We start from the raw sequence: 23367 nt of genomic DNA, 5'->3' as shown, positions 1-23367 counted from the left end.
CACAAAATCAGTTAAATCCAGAACATATATTCATTCACAATTACAGTATTGTCAATACAGTGGAATGTGATTGTGATTATATGATTCAAAAGACTTAGTCCCTGTTCATCAGTGTTTTGGATTTGCACTGATGTGATAATCAGCGATGAAGTATACTTACACTTGGAGTAAGTGTTATGTTCTTTTCAGAACATTGGTAAAGTATACTAGTTTCGAATGTATGGAGTATACATTGGACTGGACCGATATTGAACTTAGATAAGATATTATAAACTTACCGTTGTATCTTTCCAAGTCAATATCAGAAGTTGATCTTAGATTAAGAGAATCTAAATCCTGATATGCTCAAGCTCAATCTCAGGAGCGCTATTCATGTTCTTTGATTTATTAGTTAAGCCTACTTTTGGGTTAGGGTGATACGTATATTTTGGGAACATGATAGCATAACTGAGTGGGAGTGCTGAACATAAATATGGAATCTGTAGCTTCTACTGGTGTATAGAAGTCAAGTGATGATTCCATTCGAGCTTAGTTAAATAGAAGTAAATGGATGAGCTCTTGTTTCAGTGACTATATATTAGATCACTAAAACATCATTTACAGGTAACTAAGTGTTTTAAGGGGCAAAATACATTGAGGGGTGTAAACGGTAAATTTGTCCCATCTCGATGTAAATCATCTATATAGAGGATCTTTTAATCACATTAAGATTATAACAATGGTTAAATGAGATAGCATATGGATATCGTGAAACATATAATATGCTCTATATAAGTTTGAGAGTGCAATTCCAAGTTCTAAGAGTGGATTCAACAAGGAATTAATAAGTTAGGGATTTACTTGGTAAATCGGTTCAACTTATTGGAAGCTCAGCAATATAGATCCATGGTCCCCATTCTAGTTGAGACTATACTGTTTGTAAGACTCTATAATTGATTCATGATTAATCAATTATAATTCTAAAAGTTAGACTATGTCTAATTTGTCAATTCTCACAGTTTAAGGATGAAATTGTAAATAAAAGGGTTTCTAGGTTTAATTATTAATTAAGAGACTTTGCATGTCTAATTAATAATTATTTTAAATGACAATATTATTTAATAATCTATTTTAGTTATTCAATAATTAGTTTTGGCATTTAAATGGTTAGAATTAGAAAAATGGCATTTTTGGAGAAATAGAAATAAAATTGAGGAAACTGCAAAATCCAAGTGAGGCCCATATCACTCCATGGCCGGCCACCTCTTTGCATGTTTCCCAATTATTATTTTCAATTTTAATTGCCATGTAATTGCTAATCAAAGCCTAGCAATAATAGGAAAGTGGTGGATCACACTAAATAAGGTAGTTAATCAATTACACAGTAAAAGAGGAAACTGTTTATTTGGAAAGTTAAGCTCTTCCCTTTTCCTATATATAGCCGCCCCTCTCTTCTCTTTGCAAGGCATCATTATACACGAAATCAAGAGAGAAAAGAGAGAGAAATTTCGAGATCATTTGTGAGAGAGAAGTGCCCAAACACAGCATACAGTACGTCAATCATAGTTTGGAAGACTGTGAAGGATCACATCCAACTGAAGGACTTTCGGGCTCAGATCTTGATTATACTCTGCTACAGACAGGAATCAAGGGTTAAAGATCTGAGTGGAAGGAGACACTTAATTTCGCTGCCATCACTGTAAGTTATTCTTAACTTTTATGTGTTTTGTTTATCGTTTTAGAAGTTCATATTTAGGTTGTTAAATCAACATACTTGTGAGTAGATCTAAGATCCTGGTAAAATTAATTCCAACAGATCTCCCTACAATATATATGCATATAAATGTCTATTTTCTTACACCACATACACGTATGCGACAAGGACTACCCAACAACCATGCTCGAACCATTCAGCCTATTTTCTTGTCTCAAACAGCAAGACAAGCGTACAACGCTTACTTAGACAAAACTCTTGGCCAACACCTAATTTGGTATTAATAACTCTCCATCTAAAATAAATTCTAGCTAGAGAGTGGGGGACAAACTGTAGAGGTAAAAATTTGCTTGATATTTGTGATATTTTTGAGAAGTCCAATATGCAAGTCAGACGAGCCCATCAATAATGGATCCAACAATATTGGGCCCAATAAGACAGTCAGATGGACTCACTAGGCCTTGAAATAGACTAACGAGTGAGCCTATGGGCCACAAGCCGGATCATCCCGCAACCGGGTCCGAGCCCAGCCAGTCAGCCAAACGGGTGAAATCAAGTAAATATGGAACCAGTCAGGTAGACGGTTACTACTCCCTAATAATTAGGGAAGTAACCAATTTGAACGAGTCGAACGGGTGATGTGGAAAGAGGGCAACGACACTGAGAACACACGATAAAAGGAACCATGCGATAGACGCTGGAGAGGACACATTCGAGACTCACACTACTTACTGACTCAAGTAGACAGTCGCCTTTTCTAAGCTTTACTCTTAAGCCTCACAATCGGAGTTACTCTTTTAGTCCGTCTGTTCGCTTGTCCACTCATCCGTCCGGCTACCATTTATATTACATTTATTTTCCATTATTATTATTTTTTACTATAATCGTACTGACTTGAGCGTGGGAGTCCCTTTGGCTGACACCCCACCGATGCTCCCAATTGAACTTTTGTCTTTCTCTTTGTTCTTGACAGGTTGCTGGTGCCCAAATTCCGTAATTATAGATTTCACCCTCTACAATTTGGCACCGTCTGTGGGAACCTAGCAATCGTTCATTCGACAAAGACTCCAAAGGTTCACCTTGAGCACCATGGCCGACGTAACTGAGACTCCAGACCTAGCTTCCTAGATCGCTATCCTCACTGCCGAGGCAGCCAAGGAGCGAGAGCAAGCAGCCAAAGATCGAGAGCAAGCGGCTAAAGACCGTGAGCAACTAGAAAAGCTGCAAGCTGAATACGCAGACCTGTTGGTGAGGATGGAGACCTTGTCATCCCAGAACATGACTGACCCTCCGCAACCTCCATCCCACTTTCGAGTCCCAATCAGTCTGATGCAGTCCTTGGGGAGCCTCACTCCCAACTCCTCTATTGGCGGATCGAGTCAGACGGATCCGCCAGCCTTGGTAAGGAACCAACAAACTCCAACCATTGTCACTAATACACCAAACTCTTCTATTAATGCAGGTGGACAGGCAACCTTAACGACACCAGAAGCCCAGACAATTTCAAACAATGGGCAGACAGCTCTTGAGGTTAACCTCCCCTCCTCCGGTGATGGTAGACAGCCCACCACCTTGGAGAAACAGGTTACGGCAACTGAGGCAGCCTGCCAGACGGTTAGCGCATCCCCAATTGTAGATCCGGCTTTGGCCCACAACCTAGCTGAGATGGAAGCCCTCATTCAGCGTATCCCTGGGATGTCTGCTCCTATCAAGAAGAGAGCCGCAAGCTGCTACGCCGACTCACCATTTGTCGAGGAGATAGCTTTAGTGGAGATGCCTAAGAAATTTAGCTTCCCCAACATGAAGATGTTCGACGGGACATCTGACCCAGACGACCACATCGCCCAATATCGACAAAGGATGTTCACTGTGGCCATTCCACGTGACATGAGGGAAGCATGCATGTGTAAGGGGTTTGGTTCGAGTCTAATCGGACCAGCCCTCCAGTGGTATACTAATTTGCCTAATAATTCTATTAAAACTTTTGCACAACTCACTGATACTTTTGTTGAGCAGTTTGCCAGTAGCAAGAAATTAGAGAAGCAATCAGAAGACCTTTACGTCATCGTCCAATGACGTGGGGAGGCACTGAGAGATTAGGTGGGGCGTTTCAATAAAGAAAAAGTGTCTATTACCAATTGTAACCAGCACACAGCCATCTCAGCTTTCCGCAAAGGACTTCGCTACGACTCAGATTTATACAACGAACTCACCAAGTACCCCTGTAAGACTATGGAAGACATCCTCGCCAAGGCATGGGCCTAAATCAAGTGGGAAGAAGATGAAATCAACTACTACAGATCCTCTCCAAGAAAAGAGACTCGCAGAGATTTCAGAGTAGACAGACGGCACAACGACAAACAGTCTGAGCCATACCCGACTTCTAACAAGTCAGAGAACCGAAGAAGGGATTACAACCGGCCCACTAACACATATCCTCGAAGTGGACCGAAGATGCCCGAGTACAACTTGTCCATCTCACCTGCTGAGGCTGTTCAAGTACTTAAGGGGCTTGGAAGCATAGTAAAGTGGCCTGAGAAGATGAGGACACCAGCTGACCAGAGGGACAGAAGCAAGTGGTGTGACTTCCACAACGACCATGGCCACCGGACTGAAGAGTGCATTGCCTTAAGATTAGAAGTAATCAACTTGCTAAAACGGGGCCACCTAGTTGACCACCTCACCGACAAAGGAAAGAAGACTTACCAGGGTCAGAGGGACACGATAGACAACCAGAGGGACGTAACACCGCCCTGGCCACCTGTTCATGAGAGAACGGTCAACGTAATAACAGGTGGCTCACAAGTAAGTGGAGTCACCCAGTCAGCTGCAAAGAAACATGCACGTCAGGCTAACTGGACCAAAGGGGAGACCAGCAGAACATCTTCCTTACCGGAGCAAACCATCAGCTTCACGACATCAGAATCAACTAGGCTTCTTAACCCTCATCATGATGCTCTTGTTATTTCTCTTTATATAGCTAACTGTTTGACTAAACGTATACTTGTCGATAATGGCAATTCAGCTAACATCCTTTTTTTGAGTGCTCTCAGGGAAATGGGAATTGAGGAATCCAAAATTGTGAGGAAGACAACTGTCCTAATTGGATTTAGTGGTGAACAGAAAAATACCTCGGGAGAGATCGAGCTGCCTGTGTATGGTAAAGGAGTCAACTTATGCACCGGGTTCCTGGTGATTGACTCCCTTTCTGCCTACAACGTCATCCTCGGCAGGCCATGGATCCATGAGATGGAAGCTGTACCTTCAACTTACCACCAAGCTTTGAGGTTTCCAACCAAATGGGGGCCGAAAGAAATTAGATGGGAGCAGAAAGATTCAAGAGAATGTTACCGAACCACCATGAAGGCAAAGCCAACACAGCCATAGCAATTACAGCAGCGAGAGCTACCCAACTCCTAATCTGACCAACCTGATGTGGAGGAGCTAGACGAAGTCCAAATCCATCCAGACTTCCCAGACCACAAAGTCCAAATCGGAGCCCAGCTGGACCCCGACATGAGATCTAAACTTATTGAATTTTTGATTGCTAACCATGATCAATTTGCTTGGCCCCATGCAGATATGACCGGTATTGACCCTGAGATTATTGTCCACAGGTTACAGGTAGATCCAAATTACCCACCCAGGAGACAAAAGAGAAGAAAGTTTGCCCTTGAGAGAAACCAAGCAATAAATGAAGAAGTCCAGAAGCTCATCGAGAACGGGTTTATAAGAGAAGTCCAGTACCCAAACTGGCTGGCAAACGTAGTGATTGTGAAAAAGAAAAATGGCAAGTGGAGGGTCTGCATCGATTTTACAGACCTCAACAAGGCATGCCCAAAAGAGTCATTTCCATTACCACATATTGACATGCTGGTAGACGCCACAGCAGGACACGAACTCCTTAGCTTCATGGATGCTTTCTCAGGATATAACCAGATCCTTATGCATCCAGAAGACCAGGAGAAGACAGCTTTCATGACCAACCTAGGAATCTTTTGTTACAAGGTGATGCCGTTCGGACTGAAGAATGCAGGAGCAACCTACCAACGCCTCGTGAGCAAGATGTTCGCTGACCACCTGGGAAAGACCATGGAAGTCTACATCGATGACATGCTAGTGAAATCACTAGTTGCAGAAGAGCACATCAATCATTTAAAACAATCTTTTGAAATACTTAGAAAATATAACATGAAGTTAAATCCTACTAAGTGTTCTTTTGGTGTGACTGCAGGCAAGTTCTTAGGCTACTTGGTGACATAACGAGGGATCAAAGCCAAGCCAGCTCAGATTGACTCAATCCTAAGGATCTCCTCACCAACATGCATCAAAGATGTCCAAAAACTAACAGGCCGAATCGTTGCGCTAGGCCGATTCATCTCAAAGTCTTCCGAGCGATGCCACTCTTTCTTCAACACACTTAGAAAATCAAAGACATTCGAATGGACAGCCGAGTGTGAAGAAGCGTTGGACAAATTAAAGCAATACCTGTCTAGCCCTCCACTATTATCAAAGCCAAAAGACAACGAAACCCTCTTTGTGTACCGAGCTGTCTCTGAGGCGGCAGTCAGCGCAGTCTTAGTAAGAGAGGATGAAGGTAAACAACTTCCAATTTATTATGTCTCTAAATCCTTACTTGATGCAGAAACTAGGTACAGTCAGCTAGAGAAGTTAGCATTGGCACTCATTCACGCAGCCAGAAAGTTGCGTCCATACTTCCAATGCCACCCAATCACAGTACTCACCACCTTTCCCCTTAAGACCATACTACATAAACCAGAGTTGTCTGGCAGATTGACCAAGTGGGCAGTGGAGCTCAGCGAATATGACATCTCCTACAAGCCACGAACCGCCTTAAAATCTCAGGTATTAGCTGATTTCATTGCAGAATTTACACCTAACTCTCAAGTGGAGGCGGAAAAAGAACTTTGCCACCTTACAGAGGGACAGACAAATGGCACATGGGAATTACATGTAGACGGTTCAAGCAATGTAAGAGGAAGCGGATTAGGACTTGTTCTAACCTCACCCGAAGGAGAGAAGATCGAGCAAGCAATCAGATGTGGGTTTAAAGCTACAAACAATGAGGCAGAGTATGAGGCTATGATTGCTGGAGTCGAACTGGCCAAAGAAATGGGAGCCAAAAGAATCAACGTCTTTAGCGATTCATAACTTGTAGTCAACCAAATGGAAGGTAGCTATCAGGCAAGAGATAGCAAAATGACAGCTTTTCTTGAGAAAACAAAAGAGTTGCAATCGACCTTCGACAAGTTCACAGTCAGTGAGGTGCCTAGGGAAAATAATAGTCACGCAGACGCCTTAGCCAACATTGGGTCTTCCATCCAGACAACTAGCCCCAAAACAATCCCAATGGTGTACCTCCAATGGCCTGCTGTCTGGAAGAAAGAAGAAGAAGAAGAAGTAAATGACGTCGCCAACGAAAAGACATGGATGACGCCCATCATCGAGTACTTAGAAAAAGATGTGCTACCAGAAGATAAGAATGAAGCCCGAAGAGTCAAGGCTCAGGCAGCCAGATTCTCAATAATACGAGGTAAGCTCTATAAACGATCCTATTCTGGTCCATATTTGAGATGTGTTAACCCTGCAGAAGCAAAATATATACTAGCTGAGCTTCACGAGGGCAAATGTGGCAACCATTTGGGAGGCAGAAGCTTAGCACACCGGGCCCTCACACAAGGCTACTATTGGCCTACTATGAGAGCCGACTCATCTGAATATACAAGACGGTGAGACAAATGCCAACGTTTTGCACAAGTATCCCATCAGCCTCCTGAACGTCTCACATCGATCACATCCCCATGGCCCTTTATGAAGTGGGGAATGGACATAGCTGGCAAATTGCCAACTGCACCTCGACAGAAGGTATATATGCTTGTAGTGACCGACTACTTTAGCAAGTGGATAGAAGCGGAATCGTTCCACCAAGTTCGAGACAAAGAAGTTAAGGGGTTCATTTGGAGAAATGTTATCTGTAGATATGGAATTCCGAAAGAAATTGTGACAGACAATGGCTCACAGTTCATCAGCCTCGACTTTCAAAACTTTTGCAAATTCTGGAACATTAAGTTAAGCTTCTCAACACCTAGATACCCTCAAGCCAATGGACAAGCAGAATCGTCTAATAAGACCATCATGAACACAATCAAAAAACGACTAGAGAAGGCAAAGGGTAGATGGGCCGATGAATTGCCAAGAGTACTATGGTCCTACCGCACAACAACCAGAACATCCACAAGAGAAACAGCTTTCTCTCTAGCCTATGGAATGGAAGCGGTCATACCAACAAAAGCGAAGTCCCAACAACTAGACATGAACTGACTACAGAAATGCAAAATTGGGAAGACATGTGCCACAAACTGGACACAGTCGACGACAGAAAAGAAAGGGCATCTATAAGAATGGCAGCCTATCAACATTGTCTAGCAAAGCATTACAACAAGAATGCCCGTACTCGGTCATTCAAGGTGGGAGACTGGGTGCTTCGTCGGGTTTTTGGAAACACCAAGGAAGCGGAAGCAGGTAAGCTAGCCCTAACATGGAAAGGGCACTACCTGATCACTAAGGTAGTCGACAATGGAGCTTACAAACTCCAAACGGACAAAGGACGAGACATCAACAACAGTTGGAATGCTATTCACCTAAAGCAATATCACACTTAAACCCCAAACTATTGCTCTGTTCTCTTTGCATTTGTTTTCTTTATCGGTCTTACGAGACCCATTCTCCTCAACACACTATTGCTAACAAATATTCATGCAGGGAGACAGAACTACATTTGGGCTTCATCCCTGGAAAGGGTATGTAGGCAGCTCTACGGAGTGCAGCCCCCTATCATAACCATTTTTTTTTCTCTTTTTAGGATAGTGGGTCATTCAGGCTATTTGACCATACACCATCCATTTGATAGTTTCATTTGACAACCCATCGAATGAAAATAAATTCAAGACAATATTCTACTGAAATAGAAGCACAACGCATACAACGAATCACATAGTCTAAACATCATTCTGAACTACTAAGTCTAAATCTAACTCAGCTGACCTACATTTAGACTAAGGGGAAAATGGGGTACCAGACCCATACAAGTCAGCCAAACCAGCTACTACAACAAATACATAATGCATACAACAAACATCATTCCAAAATACTAAGTCTAAGTCCAATTTGGCTGACCTACATTTAGACTAAGGGAAAAATGGGGTACCAGACCCATGCAAGTCAGCCAACCAGACAAAAGTTCATATTACAACATTAAAAACATAAAACACTTGACATATAGTTAACTCAAGAGAGATGTGAGTCATCCACCGGGAGATCGTTCGTAGTCATCTCTTCAAACGAGTTAGCCAGTTGGCTAGTTCGAGCGTCTTCCTCGACCCTCATCCGCAGCAATTCTTCATAGTCAGCAATGTACTGGGGGATGTCCCAAGACTCGGCCTTGTTGTCTCGATACTCCATCGCCATTTTTCTGTGACACTGGATCTCAGTCTCCAGTCCAATTTTGACTAACCGACCTTCCAACATGACCATACGAGCTTGGGCAGTAGCAAGATCAGCCAAGGTAGACTTCAAACGATTAGAATCTTTCTCCTTAGCATCAAGTTGAGTTCCTAACTCTTCTCTGACACGGTCAAGCTCTTTCTTGCAGCTCTTTAGCTCCTTAATCTCCCCGCGTAAAGTATCACGCTCAGTCCTCATGTCCTTCATGTTCTTGATCTTATCCAAGGCGTACATAATCCCTGGCATACCCTGTCATGAAATATAAAGTACCATAATAGTCAGACACAATAATACCGCGAGTTTGTCCACACATAAATTGTAACATGGGAATGCATGCATACCTGAAAGGAGCAAGAAATGGACAACTCCATGGAAGCTATTTCTCCGATATTCTCAAAACGAGCTCGATCCTCTGGAAATAATAGCTTACTGGCCTCACTAAGGTGTAGGCCAAACTCAGAATGCACAGCTGCTAAAGATGGAAAAGAAAGATCAACTGTATTACTCAACCAATCGGTCGACTCAACCGGATATGTGTTGGGTTTTATGCCCTAAATAAAACTCTTTACAATCTGATTAGTTATCAATATAAGAAATTTAAAGTGATTGATGTTTGCATGAATTTTACATGCTAATGGTTTAATATGTTTATTACATTCATACACACAAAATCAGTTAAATCCAGATCATATGTTTATTCACAATTACAGTATCGTCAACACAGTGGAATGTGATTGTGATCATATGAATCAAAAGACTTGGTCCCTGTTTCATCAGTGTTATTGGATTTACACAGATGTGATAATCAGCGATGATGTGTACTTACACTTGGAGTAAGTGTTATGTTCTTTCCAGGACATTAGTAAAGTATACTAGTTTCGAATGTATGGAGTATACATTGGACTGGACCGATATTGTAACTAAGTTAAGATATTACAAACTTACCGTTATACATATCTTTCCAAGTCAATATCAGTAGTTGATCTTAAGATTAAAAGAATCTAAATCCTGATATGCTTAGGCTCAACTCAGGAGTGTTATTCATGTTCTTAGATTTATTAGTTAAGCCTACTTTTAGGTCAGGGTGATACGTATATTTTGGGAACATGATAGTATGATTGAGTGGGAGTGCTGAACATAAATATGGAATCTATAGCTTCTACTGGTGTATAGAAGTCAAGTGATGATTCCCTTCGAGCTTAGCAAATAGAAGTAAATGGATGAGCTCTTGTTTAACTGACTAATTATTAGATCACTAAACACCATTTACAGGTAGCTAAGTGTTTTAAGGGGCAAAATACATTGAGTGGTGAGAACGGTAAAGAAATCCCATCTCGATGTAGATCATCTATATATAGGATCTTTAAATCACAATAAAATTATAACAATGGTTAAATGAGATAGCATATTGATATCGTGGAACATACAATATGCTCTATATAAGTCTGAGAGTGCAATTCTAAGTTCTAAGAGTGGATTCAACGAAGAATTAATAAGTAGGAATTTACTTGGTAAATTTGGTTCACTTATTGGAAGCTCAGCATATAGATCCATGGTCCCCATTCTAGTTGAGAACATTCTGCTTGTAAGACTCATTAATTGATTCGTGATTGATCAATTATAATTCTAAAGTTAGTCTATGTCTAATTTTATGAATTTTCACTAAGCAGGGGTGAAATTGTAAAGAAAAGAGTTTCTAGGTTTATTTATTTATTAATGGACTTTATATGTCTAATTAATAATTAAATTAAATGACAATATTATTTAATAATCTATTTTAGTTATTAAATAATTAGTTTTGGCATTTAAAAGGTTAGAATTGGAAAATTGGCGTTTTTGAGAAAATAGAGATAAAATTTGATAAAACTGCAAAATCAAGTGGGGCCCATTATAACACCATGGCCGGCCACTTAATGTGGGATTTCAAATTAATATTTTCATTATTTTAATGCCAAATAATTCCCAACCTAAACCTAGTAGTTGCCTATAAATAGAAAGTGATGGCTTAGTCACAACATATGCTTTCATTAGTAATCTGACAGAAATTTCTCTCTTCAGAAAAACTGAGCCTTCCTCACTTTCTATACCTGGCCGAAACCCTCTCTCTTCTTTTCCCTTCATCAATTTCGACCCTAGTGAAAGAGTAAGTGCCCACACACAGCAAGGAGTAACTCAATCATAGATTGGAAGACTGTGAAGGATCAAACTTGAAGAAGAAGGACATTCGGACTCAGATCTTGATTATACTCTGCTACAGAAAGGATACAAGGGTTAGAGATCTGAGTGGAAGGAGACATTAATTCTGCTGCATCAATGTAAGGTTTTCTTAACTTTATATGTGTTTAATTTATCGTTTTCGAAAGTTCATATTTAGGGTGTTTAAACAACATACTTATGAGTAGATCTAAGATCCTGGTAAAATAATATTCCAACAAGATGGTCTCTTGTTATTCTTCTTCTGAGCCCTCGCAGAAGGACAATAAGGAGCAGCAGTAGTAACAGCCTCCTTCTCAACACTAGGAGTCGTCCTAGTCTTCTGTTTGCGTGAGCGTAAACGTTCCATAGCACCGTCACCAGCTAGAGGAAGAGTGAAAGAAGATTGGGCCATGAATCGATCTGCAAAATCTCGTCCGTCTGATGTCAATTCAGGTAGAAATAAAGGTTCGCATCCCAAAATCTACAAACTTCTTTGGAGTATAGTAACTTGAGACTTAGCACGATTCTTAGGATGAGATATACCTTCGGGTTAACGGGGAACGTGATCCCACAAAGTGCTGTCTCGAAGAGAAGAATCAGACAATAGAACGTTCCAATAGCGCTCCTCCTCCGCAATTTGAAGAACTTGATCAACTCTCCTTGGTGCTTGCCCACACACCCAACTAAATGGAAGGCCAATCCTACCTACAAAGAAGACAAATCAACTAGTTAGGCATGCATTAATAAACCATAACAAATAAGGGCGTAATTCAACACCAAAACTATGACACTCACTAGCAGGAGACCACGAATGGGGAATCCCACGATCAACCGATAATCCTAGAGCATCAAAAGGAACAAAGAAAAAATTCTCCTTCCATCGCTTAGCTTCTCTAACGCCAAGAATCAGATGGTCACTACCGTTTCTAACGTAAGTTGGTACCTACCTTTATCATGTGGATGCTCTTTCAAGTAGTAGACGTGCAAGACTTCAGCAACCGTAAATGTAATGTTATGCCTTTCGGTCAACACTTCTATGGCCATAAGAACACGCCAAGCATTTGGCATTAGCTGACTGGGAGAGATACCATGACAGGAGCATCGTTCACACATCAATCTAGGGAGAGGAAATCTGAAACCATACTTGAATGGAAGCTTGTACAAACATGTCCAACCCGGTATCTTCCAGTCAGCCCGTTCCCCGCTAGCCGGAGCGTACAACTAATGTGTATGGGAATATTATAACGACGACGAATTTTTGGCAAGTCATTCAAGGTTATTACTGACCTAGGATTAACACCCGAAAGTATATCGCCCGACTCACTATCACTCCTAGGGCGATCAGTGTCTACTGCAACCCTAGACGCATAACGATAGACATCCGTATCCTCACACCCGTCATCCAACACATAACCTACCACCCTAGTAGGAATATTCGAAGGATCATCAGACGAACTAGTCGTCTTCTTAGACGAAGTGGCACAACTACCATGGTTGCTGATAGACATAGCAAAAAACCCACCTAGAACAAAGATACTGGACTAAGAGCGAGTTCACCAAAAACATAATCATATAGAAAGCAAAACACCAGCTAGACAGAATAAAAAGATATGTATATATACATATATCAAAGCTCAAGGTGGCCAAAAATAACTAGACATAAAAATAGACGCCATAATAATGCTCACCAACTGGACATACATGTTCTAAATAGACCACCAATTATGGTCCTTTAATTAACTAAAGGAAGACAATATTCCAGCTAGCCAGACAGTCATTATTCAAATCACACTTACTACTATGCAAAGACAAATAGTAAAAATGTAGATTTTTACTACCCTCAAAGATCAAAAACAAACATACAACAAGTAAATTATATTTACTCATCTACATCACAAAAATAAATATGAACATGTACAAGAACATGAAAAACATAACAAGAACATTCAAGGGAGAAGATTTAAAAAACTTATCTCTTGAAAGCATCCCTCTAAGACTTCAAGCCTTACTTCACCAAGAGCTCCAACAAATGTGAACAAGAGTGAAAGTAACTCACTATATTTATAGGCAAAAGGAGACATTAGATGAGTGACAAGTGTCTCCCATCCCATCTGATCATCACATAAAAAAATATATATTTAACTGGAATATATATGGACATCACAAATATTTCTCATATATGCATATGTCTATCTCCCTTGTAAACTGTAGAGGTATTATCAAATAAGATAGACAAGTTGTCTACTCATCTGTGAAATAGACATATGATACACAAGAGTAATATATCGTGGAGATAGACATGATAATAATCTACTACAATGATAATATATATTTGGTACTTTTCAGTGGACAAGTATGTAGACGTTTGTATATGTCCTCAGTCAATGACATGCAATAAGGAGTACTATATACATATGCCTATCTCACAAAGCTGTCAATCTGTCAATCTCGCAAAGCAAGAACCATCAATATATGTTAGCACATATATATATTACCATTAATATATGTCACCGCATTTCTATCTCATAAAGCTATAAACTGTCTATCTCACATTGGTATTACCAAATACCAGAAAGGCGTGTATCAAAAGAGCTCGTGGGTACCGCTGATCCTCACTTAATGTCCATCTCCTCACAACACTTAATGTATGTCTGTCTATATCCTCCCATTATTTACATACATGCCTATCTCAAACATATTATGTCTGTCTACCTCCTGTCATTTTTTATATATATGTCTATCTCCCTACACCATATATATGTCTATCCCCCTACACCATATATATATATGTCTATCTCCTTACAACATATATATGTCTATCTCCCTACATATATATATGTCTATCTTCCTACACCATATATATGTCTATCTCCCTACACCATATAAATATGTCTACCTCTTTATAGCACATATCTATATATGTCTCCTTACAACATATGTATAGATATTTATCTCTTTACACATTTAAATGTCTACCTCCTTCTATTATTTATATACATGTCTATCTCGTCCCATTATCTACATACATGCCTATATATTATGTCTGTCTATCTCCTTCTATTATTTATATACATGTCTATCTCCTCCCATTATCTACATACATGCCTATATATCATGTCTATCTACCTCCTTCTATTATTTATATACATATCTATCTCCTCCCATTATCTACATACATGCCTATATATTATGTCTGTCTACCTCCTCTCATTCATATATATATCCATCTCCTTACAATATATATGCATATAAATGTCTATTTTCTTACACCACATACACGCATGCGACAAGGACTACCCAACCACCATGCTCGAACCGTTCAGCCTATTTTTTTTGTCTCAAATAGCAAGACAAGCGTACAACGCTTACTTAGACAAAACTCTTGGAAGACAGCTAATTTGGTATTAATAACTCTCCAGCTAAAATAAATTCTAGCTAGAGAGTGAGCGACAAACTGTAGAGGTAAAAATTTGCTTGATATTTGTGATATTTTTGAGAAGTCCAATATGCAAGTCAAACGAGCCCATCAATAATGGATCCAACAATATTGGGCCCAATAAGACAGTCAGACGGACTCACTAGGCCTTGAAATAGACTAACGAGTGAGCCTATGGGCCACAAGCCAGATCGTCCCGCAACTGGGTCCGAGCCCAGCCAGTCAGCCAAATGGATGAAATCAAGTAAATATGGAACCAGTCAGGAAGACGGTTACTACTCCCTAATAATTATGGAAGTAACCAATTTGAACGAGTCAAACGGGTGACGTGGATAGAGGGCAATGACACTGAGAACACACGATAAAAGGAACCATACGATAGACGCTCGAGAGGACACATTCGAGACTCACACTACTCACTGACTCAAGCAGACAGTCGCCTTTTCTAAGCTTTTCTATTAAGCCTCACCATCGGAGTTACTCTTTTAGTCCGTTTGTCCGCTTGTCCACTCATCCGTCCGGCTACCATTTATATTACATTTATTTTCCATTATTATTATTTTTTACTATAATCGCACTGACTTGAGTGTCGGAGTCCCTTTGGCTAACACCCCACCGGTGCTCCCAATTGAACTTTTGTCTCTCTCTTTGTTCTTGATAGGTTGCTGGTGCCCAAATTCCGTAATTGTAGATTTCACCCTCTACAGTGAGTAATCTTCCCTAATGGAGGACGTTCATTAGCAAATTAACACCGTAGAATCTCGAAAGATAAATATTTTTTTGTAAGTGTTTATTTTAGTATAGATCACCCTAATGGTGGCGACTATTATAGGGCTTACAAAAGTATGAAATAATGGTGGGTGCTCATGAAATAGGAATGACCTTGACTCTCGCCTATGTTGGATTTTATGCCCTAAATAAAACTCCATTTCAATGTAATCCATTTTATTCAACATCAATAAAGAAACAGAAGTATTTTTCATTCATTTGTGTATGTTTTGGTTCATCTTGTCAATTGCTTGTCTATTTGATTTATAAATTCATCTGAAACCCTTTTCACAAACTTGATCCTGTTTATTGTGTTGTCAATACATTGGAAAGTAAACATGACTATGTGAATAAAGATTCTTAGATTTATCAAAGACAGTGTTTTACTGATATGATAATCTACAACAGAGTTTACTTGCATTTGGAGAAATGCTATGTTCTTTCCAGAGCATTGGTTAAAGTAAAGCTTAGGTTGGGTGCATGGAGTATGCATCGGAAGGGACCGATATTGAACTTTGACATAGATTTAATTAAACTTACCGTAATATCTATTCAAGTCAATATCCCCTAGTTGATCCTAGATCAAATGATCTCAATCCTGATATGATTAGGTTCAATCTCAAGAGTGTTATTCGTGTTCTTTGATTTGTTAGTTAAGCCTACTTTTGGGTCAGGGTGATACGTACATTTTGGGAACACGGTAGTGCAATTGAGTGTGAGCGCTAACATAAATATGGAATCTATAGCTTCTATCTGGCAAATAGAGAGTAAAGGATGATTTCCTTCGAGCTTGACCAAACGAAAATAAATGGTGGAGTACTCATTTCACATAGCTGAAATATCATTTATACGGGGTTAAGTGTTTTAAGGATTAAATACATTGTAGGGTGTCACGGTAATCTAATCCCTTTACAGTGTAGATCATTCATATAGAGGATCATTGATCAAATTAGGATTATAACAATGGATAACTAATGACGTGTCTATATGGTGTAACATATAGAGTGTTCTATATACTGAGAGTACAATTCTAAGTTCTATGCGTGGATTCAACGAAGAATTAATAAGTCAGTGAATTTAGGTTATAAATTCTTGATCTGCTTATTGGAAGCTCGGTTATATAGACCCATGGTCCCCCCACTAGTTGAGATAATATTACTTGTAAGACTCATTTAATTGGTTTTGATTAATCAATTATAATTCTCAAATTAGACTATGTCTATTTGTGAATTTTTCACTAAGGGCGAAATTGTAAAGAAAGAGTTTTTAGGGCATATTTATTAATTAAGATACTTTGTATGGTTCAATTAATAAATATGATAAATGACAATATTATTTAATAATTATTTATAGTTATTAAATAGTTAGAATTGGCATTTAAATGGTGGAATTTGAAAATTGGCGTTTTTGAGAAAAATGAGATGCATAAATGATAAAACTGCAAAATTACAAAAAGTGAGGCCCAAATCCATATAGCCATGGCCGGCCACTTTTATAGGTATTATCATCTGATATTTTCATTATTTTAATGCCAAATAATTCAAACCTAACCCTATGTGGAATGCTATAAATAGATAGTGAAGGCTTCAGGAAATTTACACTTAACTTTCACATCTTGTTTTCTTCAGAGAAAAACCTGAGCCTTCTCTCTCTAACCTAGCCGCCACCTATACTCTTCTTCTTCCTTGAATAATTTCGAACCTCTTAGTGATAGAGTAGTGCCCACACACAGCAAGTGATACCTCAATCATAGTGAGGAAGATCGTGAAGAAAGACATTCAACAAGAAGGAGATTCAGCACTAAAGAAAGGAGAGAAAGAGATCCAGGTTCAGATCTTGATAATACTCTGCGACAGAAAGGATAAAAGGGTTAGAGATCTAAACGGAAGGAGACATTTTATGTCGTTGCACCCAATGTAAGGTTTCTCATACTTTATATGTGTTTATTTTATAATCGTTTTAGAAGTTCATATTTAGGGTGTTAATCAACATACTTGTGAGTAGATCTAAGATCTTGGTAAAATAATTTCCAACAACTGGCCTTAGAGCCATGGTTATTGATTTGCTTGCAAGAAATTTTGACTTAAAATGATTTGTTTGATGTTTTTGGATGGTATCATGTTGTTTTGTGTGTTGTATGATGATTGATTGATGTTTGTAAATTTTCGTGAAAAATAATTGAAAATCTGTTTCAAGAATTATTTTTATTGGATATTTTGGGAAAAATTAAGCAATTTACTTTTTTACAGAACTCAATTTCGATTTAATTTGAATTAGTTATGATTTTTTGAAGTTTCGAAAAATATCAGGATGGTGTCACTGCACCACGCCCGCACATGAGGGGCTTCCCTCGGACAGCACGCGCACGGACATGAATTCGTGTATGAAACTGAGGCCTACTGTCCGTAGAGGTCTCTCGGTCAGCTCCTCCCTTGCACGCGCGTTGCATACTGTCCGTACAGCTCGCATTTTTTTTTTTTCGTTTTTCTTCGATTTTTAATGCTATTTCATGGAATTAACTTCTGATTTTTTGTGTAGTCTTATATTTTGATTCTTACTTTTCAATTTTCAAATCTAATATCAGAAATAAATTAGTTTGAATTTTTTAAATTTAATTTTAGATATTAGTGTAATTTGAATTTGAAAATAAGTAAAAATCTATCTTTTTGCTTGATTTTATATCTTATTTTTAAATTTGATTTTATATCTTATTTTTAAATTTGATTATTTTATCTTATTTTTAAATTTAAAGGTTAGATATTAAATGTTTTTTTTAAAATTATTTGACCTTATTTAAATTTAAAATAAGATTACTCTAATCATGTAATTTTAAATAGAAGTAAGATATTTTGCTAACTTTTAAATTTTATTATTTTTTATATAAATTAAATTATAAAATCTGAAAAATATTTATTTTTTTATTTTATATTTAATTTATAAAATAACTTTAAAAATTTAAAAGGTGGTTAGCAATTATTTTTGAAATGATATTTAGGTTAGTTGAAACCTAATTTTCCAAAAATTGTAGGTTTAATTTTAAATTTTTTTGATTTTATTTTATTTAAATACCGATTTTTTTTAATTATTTAAATATTTTTTTTCGAAAATAATTATTTAAAATTAAATAAATCCTACATCCAACTATCCAATTCATCTTATTGCAGGAGTATGTGTTTTAGCTTGTTTGTAAGTTTTATAAAACCTATTATTGCTTGATCTAAATTGCCATGGTTAACTTGTTGACAGATCCAATGATCTGATTTTAACCCATGGTTCAATTGTCAATAGGTCAAGTAAATAATTTGTAACAGGTAAATTTTACAATCTTCTTTCATCTGTGTATGACCTAGCAACATGATAGGATCCATCCAAATGTGTGCCTGTGTGAGCCTATATGTTTAATTTTGTTATAGATGCATATAGGTTGTTGTGGCTAAATAAAATATCATAGTTTTTGATAGATTTTATTTAGGCCCATTTAGTTTTTGGGCCTATTCAATTAATAACAGTTGTTCATTTTAAGGTTAAATTCCTCTCTTTTGGGCCTTGTGTGAGAGTTGGGGGCCAATAGAAGTGGGTACGACATACTGAACCCAGCTCCCCCTCACATGAACTATCCCAATTGTGAAGGCCCATTTGCCTGATTTGGATAACTGTACTAGGTTAATTAAATTAGTTTAACCTAATAAAATTGATTATCAGCATAATTAATTTCATTTGTTTTGAAATTAATTTAAGAAAACATAGTTTAATGAATTATATTCTAAGCTAAACTATACGTATTTTATTGTATTTAATTAAATATAGAATTATAACCAACTAGATTCTTTCTGAAGCTTAATTTAATTTTTTTTAATAATATTCCTATTTAAGTTGAAAATTAGTTATCTTTAACTAATCAATTAAATCTGAATATCTTTTGAATTTCAAATTTCAAAATTAAGTTGAGAAATTTTAGGAATTGGTTATTAAGATTCTTTAGATATTTTTTAAGTTGATATTTTTTCAAATATTAACTTAAAATGGAATATTTAAATTAAGTGGTTACAACTTAATTTTATATTTAATTAAATCTAATTTGAAAGATATTTAAGTTGATTTTTTAGATTTTTCTAAACAACTTAAACAAGATATTTTCAAATTTGTTCCATTAATTTCAAATTTATTTTTCGAATTTAAATAATAATTGAAATTTAATTAAAGTTGATTTTTTATTTAAACCAACTTTAATTTGTAATTTTTCATTATTAAAATATGGAACAGATGATTAAATAAAGTACATATTTTTTAAATAATGAGCTTTAATCTAAAGATATTTGATCTCCATTGTTGGTCTTACAATAGTTAAACTTTTTCAATATAACCTCGAGATGCTAGACTTCGTCCCCCTTATCGATGGTTATTCGTTGAAAACTTTTAACACCGTAAGTTTTCATTTGATAAGTGTTTTGTGAGTTTTCGTCTCTATTAGACTCTCCCCTACGGTGACTACTTAGAAATAAACTCATAAAACATGAAACAATGGTGGAAGCTCATAAAATGAGAATAACCTTGACTCTCGCCTACCGGGACAACGTTGGTTTCTCATTTTGATCGAATAAAAGGTTGCTAAAATGGTTTTATTTTAGATGAGCTGACTACTCTATTCAAATAATGTTATCTTTGACTCTCGCCTACCGGGACATTGTATTTCATTATGTTGGAAACCTTGGAAAATAAACTATGTTAGATTTAGTATTTTTATAACAACAGTGATTATTCGTTATTTTCTGAACTTGTGTATGAATTTGAACCAAAACCTTACTTCTATTTTATTGATGTATTGTAGTGCCAATACCCCTCATCCCAATCCACTCCTAGTCAAATGAACTTGAAGATATGAATAAAACTCCTGGTCAGAGTAATACTTCAAATGTGCTCATGATGAACATGAAATTCCAGAAAGCAGGTAAGCTGGGAATTGTTTACTCTGAAGAGCAAATAGTTCATAACTCCATAAATCCTACTATTTCAAGCTTAGTTGAGAAGATAAGAGAAAGTGATTCCACTTCCTCAAGTTATACTTCACAACAAAATGAACCAGCAAGAACAACAATTCACAAACGAATAAGCAGTGATGCTTTAGTCTTCGAATCATGTGTTTTAGAGAATGATAAATCCATTTGGATTCTTGATTCTGGGTCTACAAATCATGTAAGTTTTTCATTGTAATTGCTTGAAAAATGGAATTATTTGAAATCCGGAGAGTTGAAACTTAAGGTTGGTAATGGCGAAATGGTTTTGGTTAGAGCTAGAGGAAAAGCCAAACTCAAGTTTCAAAACAGAATTTTGGAATTAGACAATGTCTTATACATTCCAAATTTCAGTGAAAACTTGGTTTTTGTTTCATGCTTACAATTGCAACAATACAAATTAGATTTTTCGAGTTCTGGTTCTACCATTTCTCGAAATGACATTCATATTTGTGTTGCATCCATGGAACAGGGGCTTTATGTTCTTAGACCAGAAACACCATTTTCCCTACATAACAAACTTTTTAAAGTAGCTAAACCTAGAAAACACTAAAAGAAAAAGATCGATGATGATAATGAAACATATCTATGGCATTTACGTTTGGGTCACATAGGCTATGACAGACTAAATAGGCTAACTAAAGACGGTCCATTGAAAAATGTCGTCTTAGGTGAATTACCTGTTTGCGAGTCTTGCCTAGAAAGAAAGATGACCAAACGTTCTTTCTCTGCAAAGGGAGAGCGTGCCAAACAACCCCTAGGGTTAGTGCATTCAGATGTTTGCGGACCTTTGAATGTAAAAGCCCGAGGTGGTTATGAGTACTTTGTCACTTTCATTGACGATTACTCTAGATATGGACATATTTACCTTATGCATAAGAAATCTGAAACATTTGAAAAGTTTAAGGAATTTCACGCATTAGCTCAAAACCAATTAGGTAAAACATTAAAGATCTTCCGAACTGATAGGGGTGGAGAATATATGGATATGCAGTTCAAAGATCATTTAATTGAACTTGGAATTAAATCCCAATTAACCGCCCCTAGCACTCCACAGCAAAATGGAGTTGCAAAAAGACGGAATCGCACGCTTTTGGAAATGGTTAGGTCCATGCTTAGTTATTCAACTCTACCTACGTCCTTCTGGGGATATCCAATTCAGATGGCAACCAACATTTTAAATGTTGTTCCATCTAAATCAATCCCTAAGACACCTTTAGAACTTTAGAATGGTCGTACACCTAGTTTACGCCATGATAGAATCTGGGGGGTGCCCTGCTCATGTCTTAAGAAAGAAAGATGGCAAACTTGGAAAGCGAACTGAAGTTTGCATGTTTGTCAGGAATTCTAAAGAGACTAGGGGTGGACTATTTTATAGTCGCAAGGATGATAAAGTGTTTGTTTCCACAAACGCCACTTTCCTTGAAGATGACTACATTAAGAATTTCAAACAACAAAGTAAAGTAGTGTTGGAGGAAATGCTTGCAGATATAATTCCTTCCAATGTTCCGTCCTCTTCCACTCAAGAAGAGGATAATCCCACTCCCTCAGTCGAACCTACTGAGAAAACTACTACCAAAATTCCTGTTCAGAAGATCACCGCTCCTCGTCGTAGTGGGAGGGTTTTGACAAAACCAGCTCGTTATGGCTTGGATGGTGAAATCAATATGGTCGTTGGTGACGGTATTGATGATGACCCATTAGCCTATAAACAGGCAATGGCTAGTCCGCAACGGAAACAATGGTCAGCCGGCATGGATTCAGAAATGGATTCCATGAAAAAGAACAAAGTCTGGGAATATGTAGACGCACCTGATGACTATCATCCAATCGGATGTAAGTGGGTTTACAAGAAGAAAAGAGGCGCTGGAGGCGAAGTCGAAACTTTTAAAGCTAGACTTGTAGCCAAGGGTTATACCCAAAGAGAAGGTGAGGACTATGAGGAAACTTTTAGTCCTGTTGCCATGCTCAAATCCATCCGAATTCTTCTCTCCATAGCTGCTGCTTTCGATTATGAAATCTGGCAAATGGATGTCAAGACTGCCTTCCTTAATGGGGTACTTGAAGAAACCATCTATATGGAGCAATTAGAAGGCTATGTTCTTCCAGGGCAAGAAAAGAAAGTTTGCAAATTAAATAAGTCTATCTATGGACTTAAGCAAGCTTCTCGCTCATGGAACAAAAGGTTTGATGAAATCATCAAGACCTACGGCTTTCTTCAGAATGAAGATGAACCTTATGTTTACCAACTCAAGGAAGACCAAGTAGTAGTATTCCTGGTCCTTTATGTTGACGACATTTTGATTATTGGAAACTTTATCAAGAAAATGACTAACATCAAGAAATGGCTTAACACTCAATTCGATATGAAAGACTTGGGTGAGGCAGCTTATGTTCATGGTATTCAGATTATCAAAAACCGGAAGAACAAATCTCTTGCTCTCTTTCTCAAACAACCTATATTGACAAAGTTTTAGAGAGATTCTCCATGAACAACACCAATGGGGCGAACATGCCTTCTAGATATGGTATTCGTCTATCTAAGGGACAGTCTCCTACTGATCCTCAAGAGATAGAGGACATTGCGAAAATTCCTTATGCTTCTGCAGTTGGAAGTCTAATGTATGCAATGTTATGCACTAGACCTGACATCTGCTATGCAGTTTGAATCGTGAGCAGGTATCAATCAAATCTAGGACAACAACATTGGAATGCAGTTAAGTATATTCTGAAATACT

The 23367-nt window shown here is 37.8% G+C and overlaps 2 protein-coding genes across 2 annotated transcripts; both read left to right on the top strand.

Annotated features, from left to right (window-relative positions):
- Positions 1 to 2947: 2947 nt before the first annotated feature.
- On the top strand, positions 2948 to 3769 carry LOC133038253 (uncharacterized). Its single transcript, XM_061116344.1, has one exon. It carries the CDS (start codon positions 2948 to 2950, stop codon positions 3767 to 3769), a length of 822 nt encoding a protein of 273 aa, XP_060972327.1.
- A 378-nt stretch (positions 3770 to 4147) lies between these two features.
- Positions 4148 to 5080, top strand: LOC133038252 (uncharacterized). The gene has a single exon (XM_061116343.1). It carries the CDS (start codon positions 4148 to 4150, stop codon positions 5078 to 5080), a length of 933 nt encoding a protein of 310 aa, XP_060972326.1.
- The last annotated feature ends 18287 nt before the right edge of the window (positions 5081 to 23367 follow it).

The sequence above is a fragment of the Cannabis sativa genome, chromosome 5 (genome assembly GCF_029168945.1).
Source record: "Cannabis sativa cultivar Pink pepper isolate KNU-18-1 chromosome 5, ASM2916894v1, whole genome shotgun sequence".
NCBI lineage: Eukaryota > Viridiplantae > Streptophyta > Magnoliopsida > Rosales > Cannabaceae > Cannabis > Cannabis sativa.
Note: the sequence above shows the minus strand (reverse complement) of the source record. Positions and strands in the feature narration are given on the sequence as shown.

What these genes read in the sequence shown, in the direction of transcription:
- LOC133038252 (XM_061116343.1), top strand. Translation starts at nt 4,148, where the DNA reads ATGCCCGAGTACAACTTGTCCATCTCACCTGCTGAGGCTGTTCAAGTA.
- LOC133038253 (XM_061116344.1), top strand. Translation starts at nt 2,948, where the DNA reads ATGGAGACCTTGTCATCCCAGAACATGACTGACCCTCCGCAACCTCCA.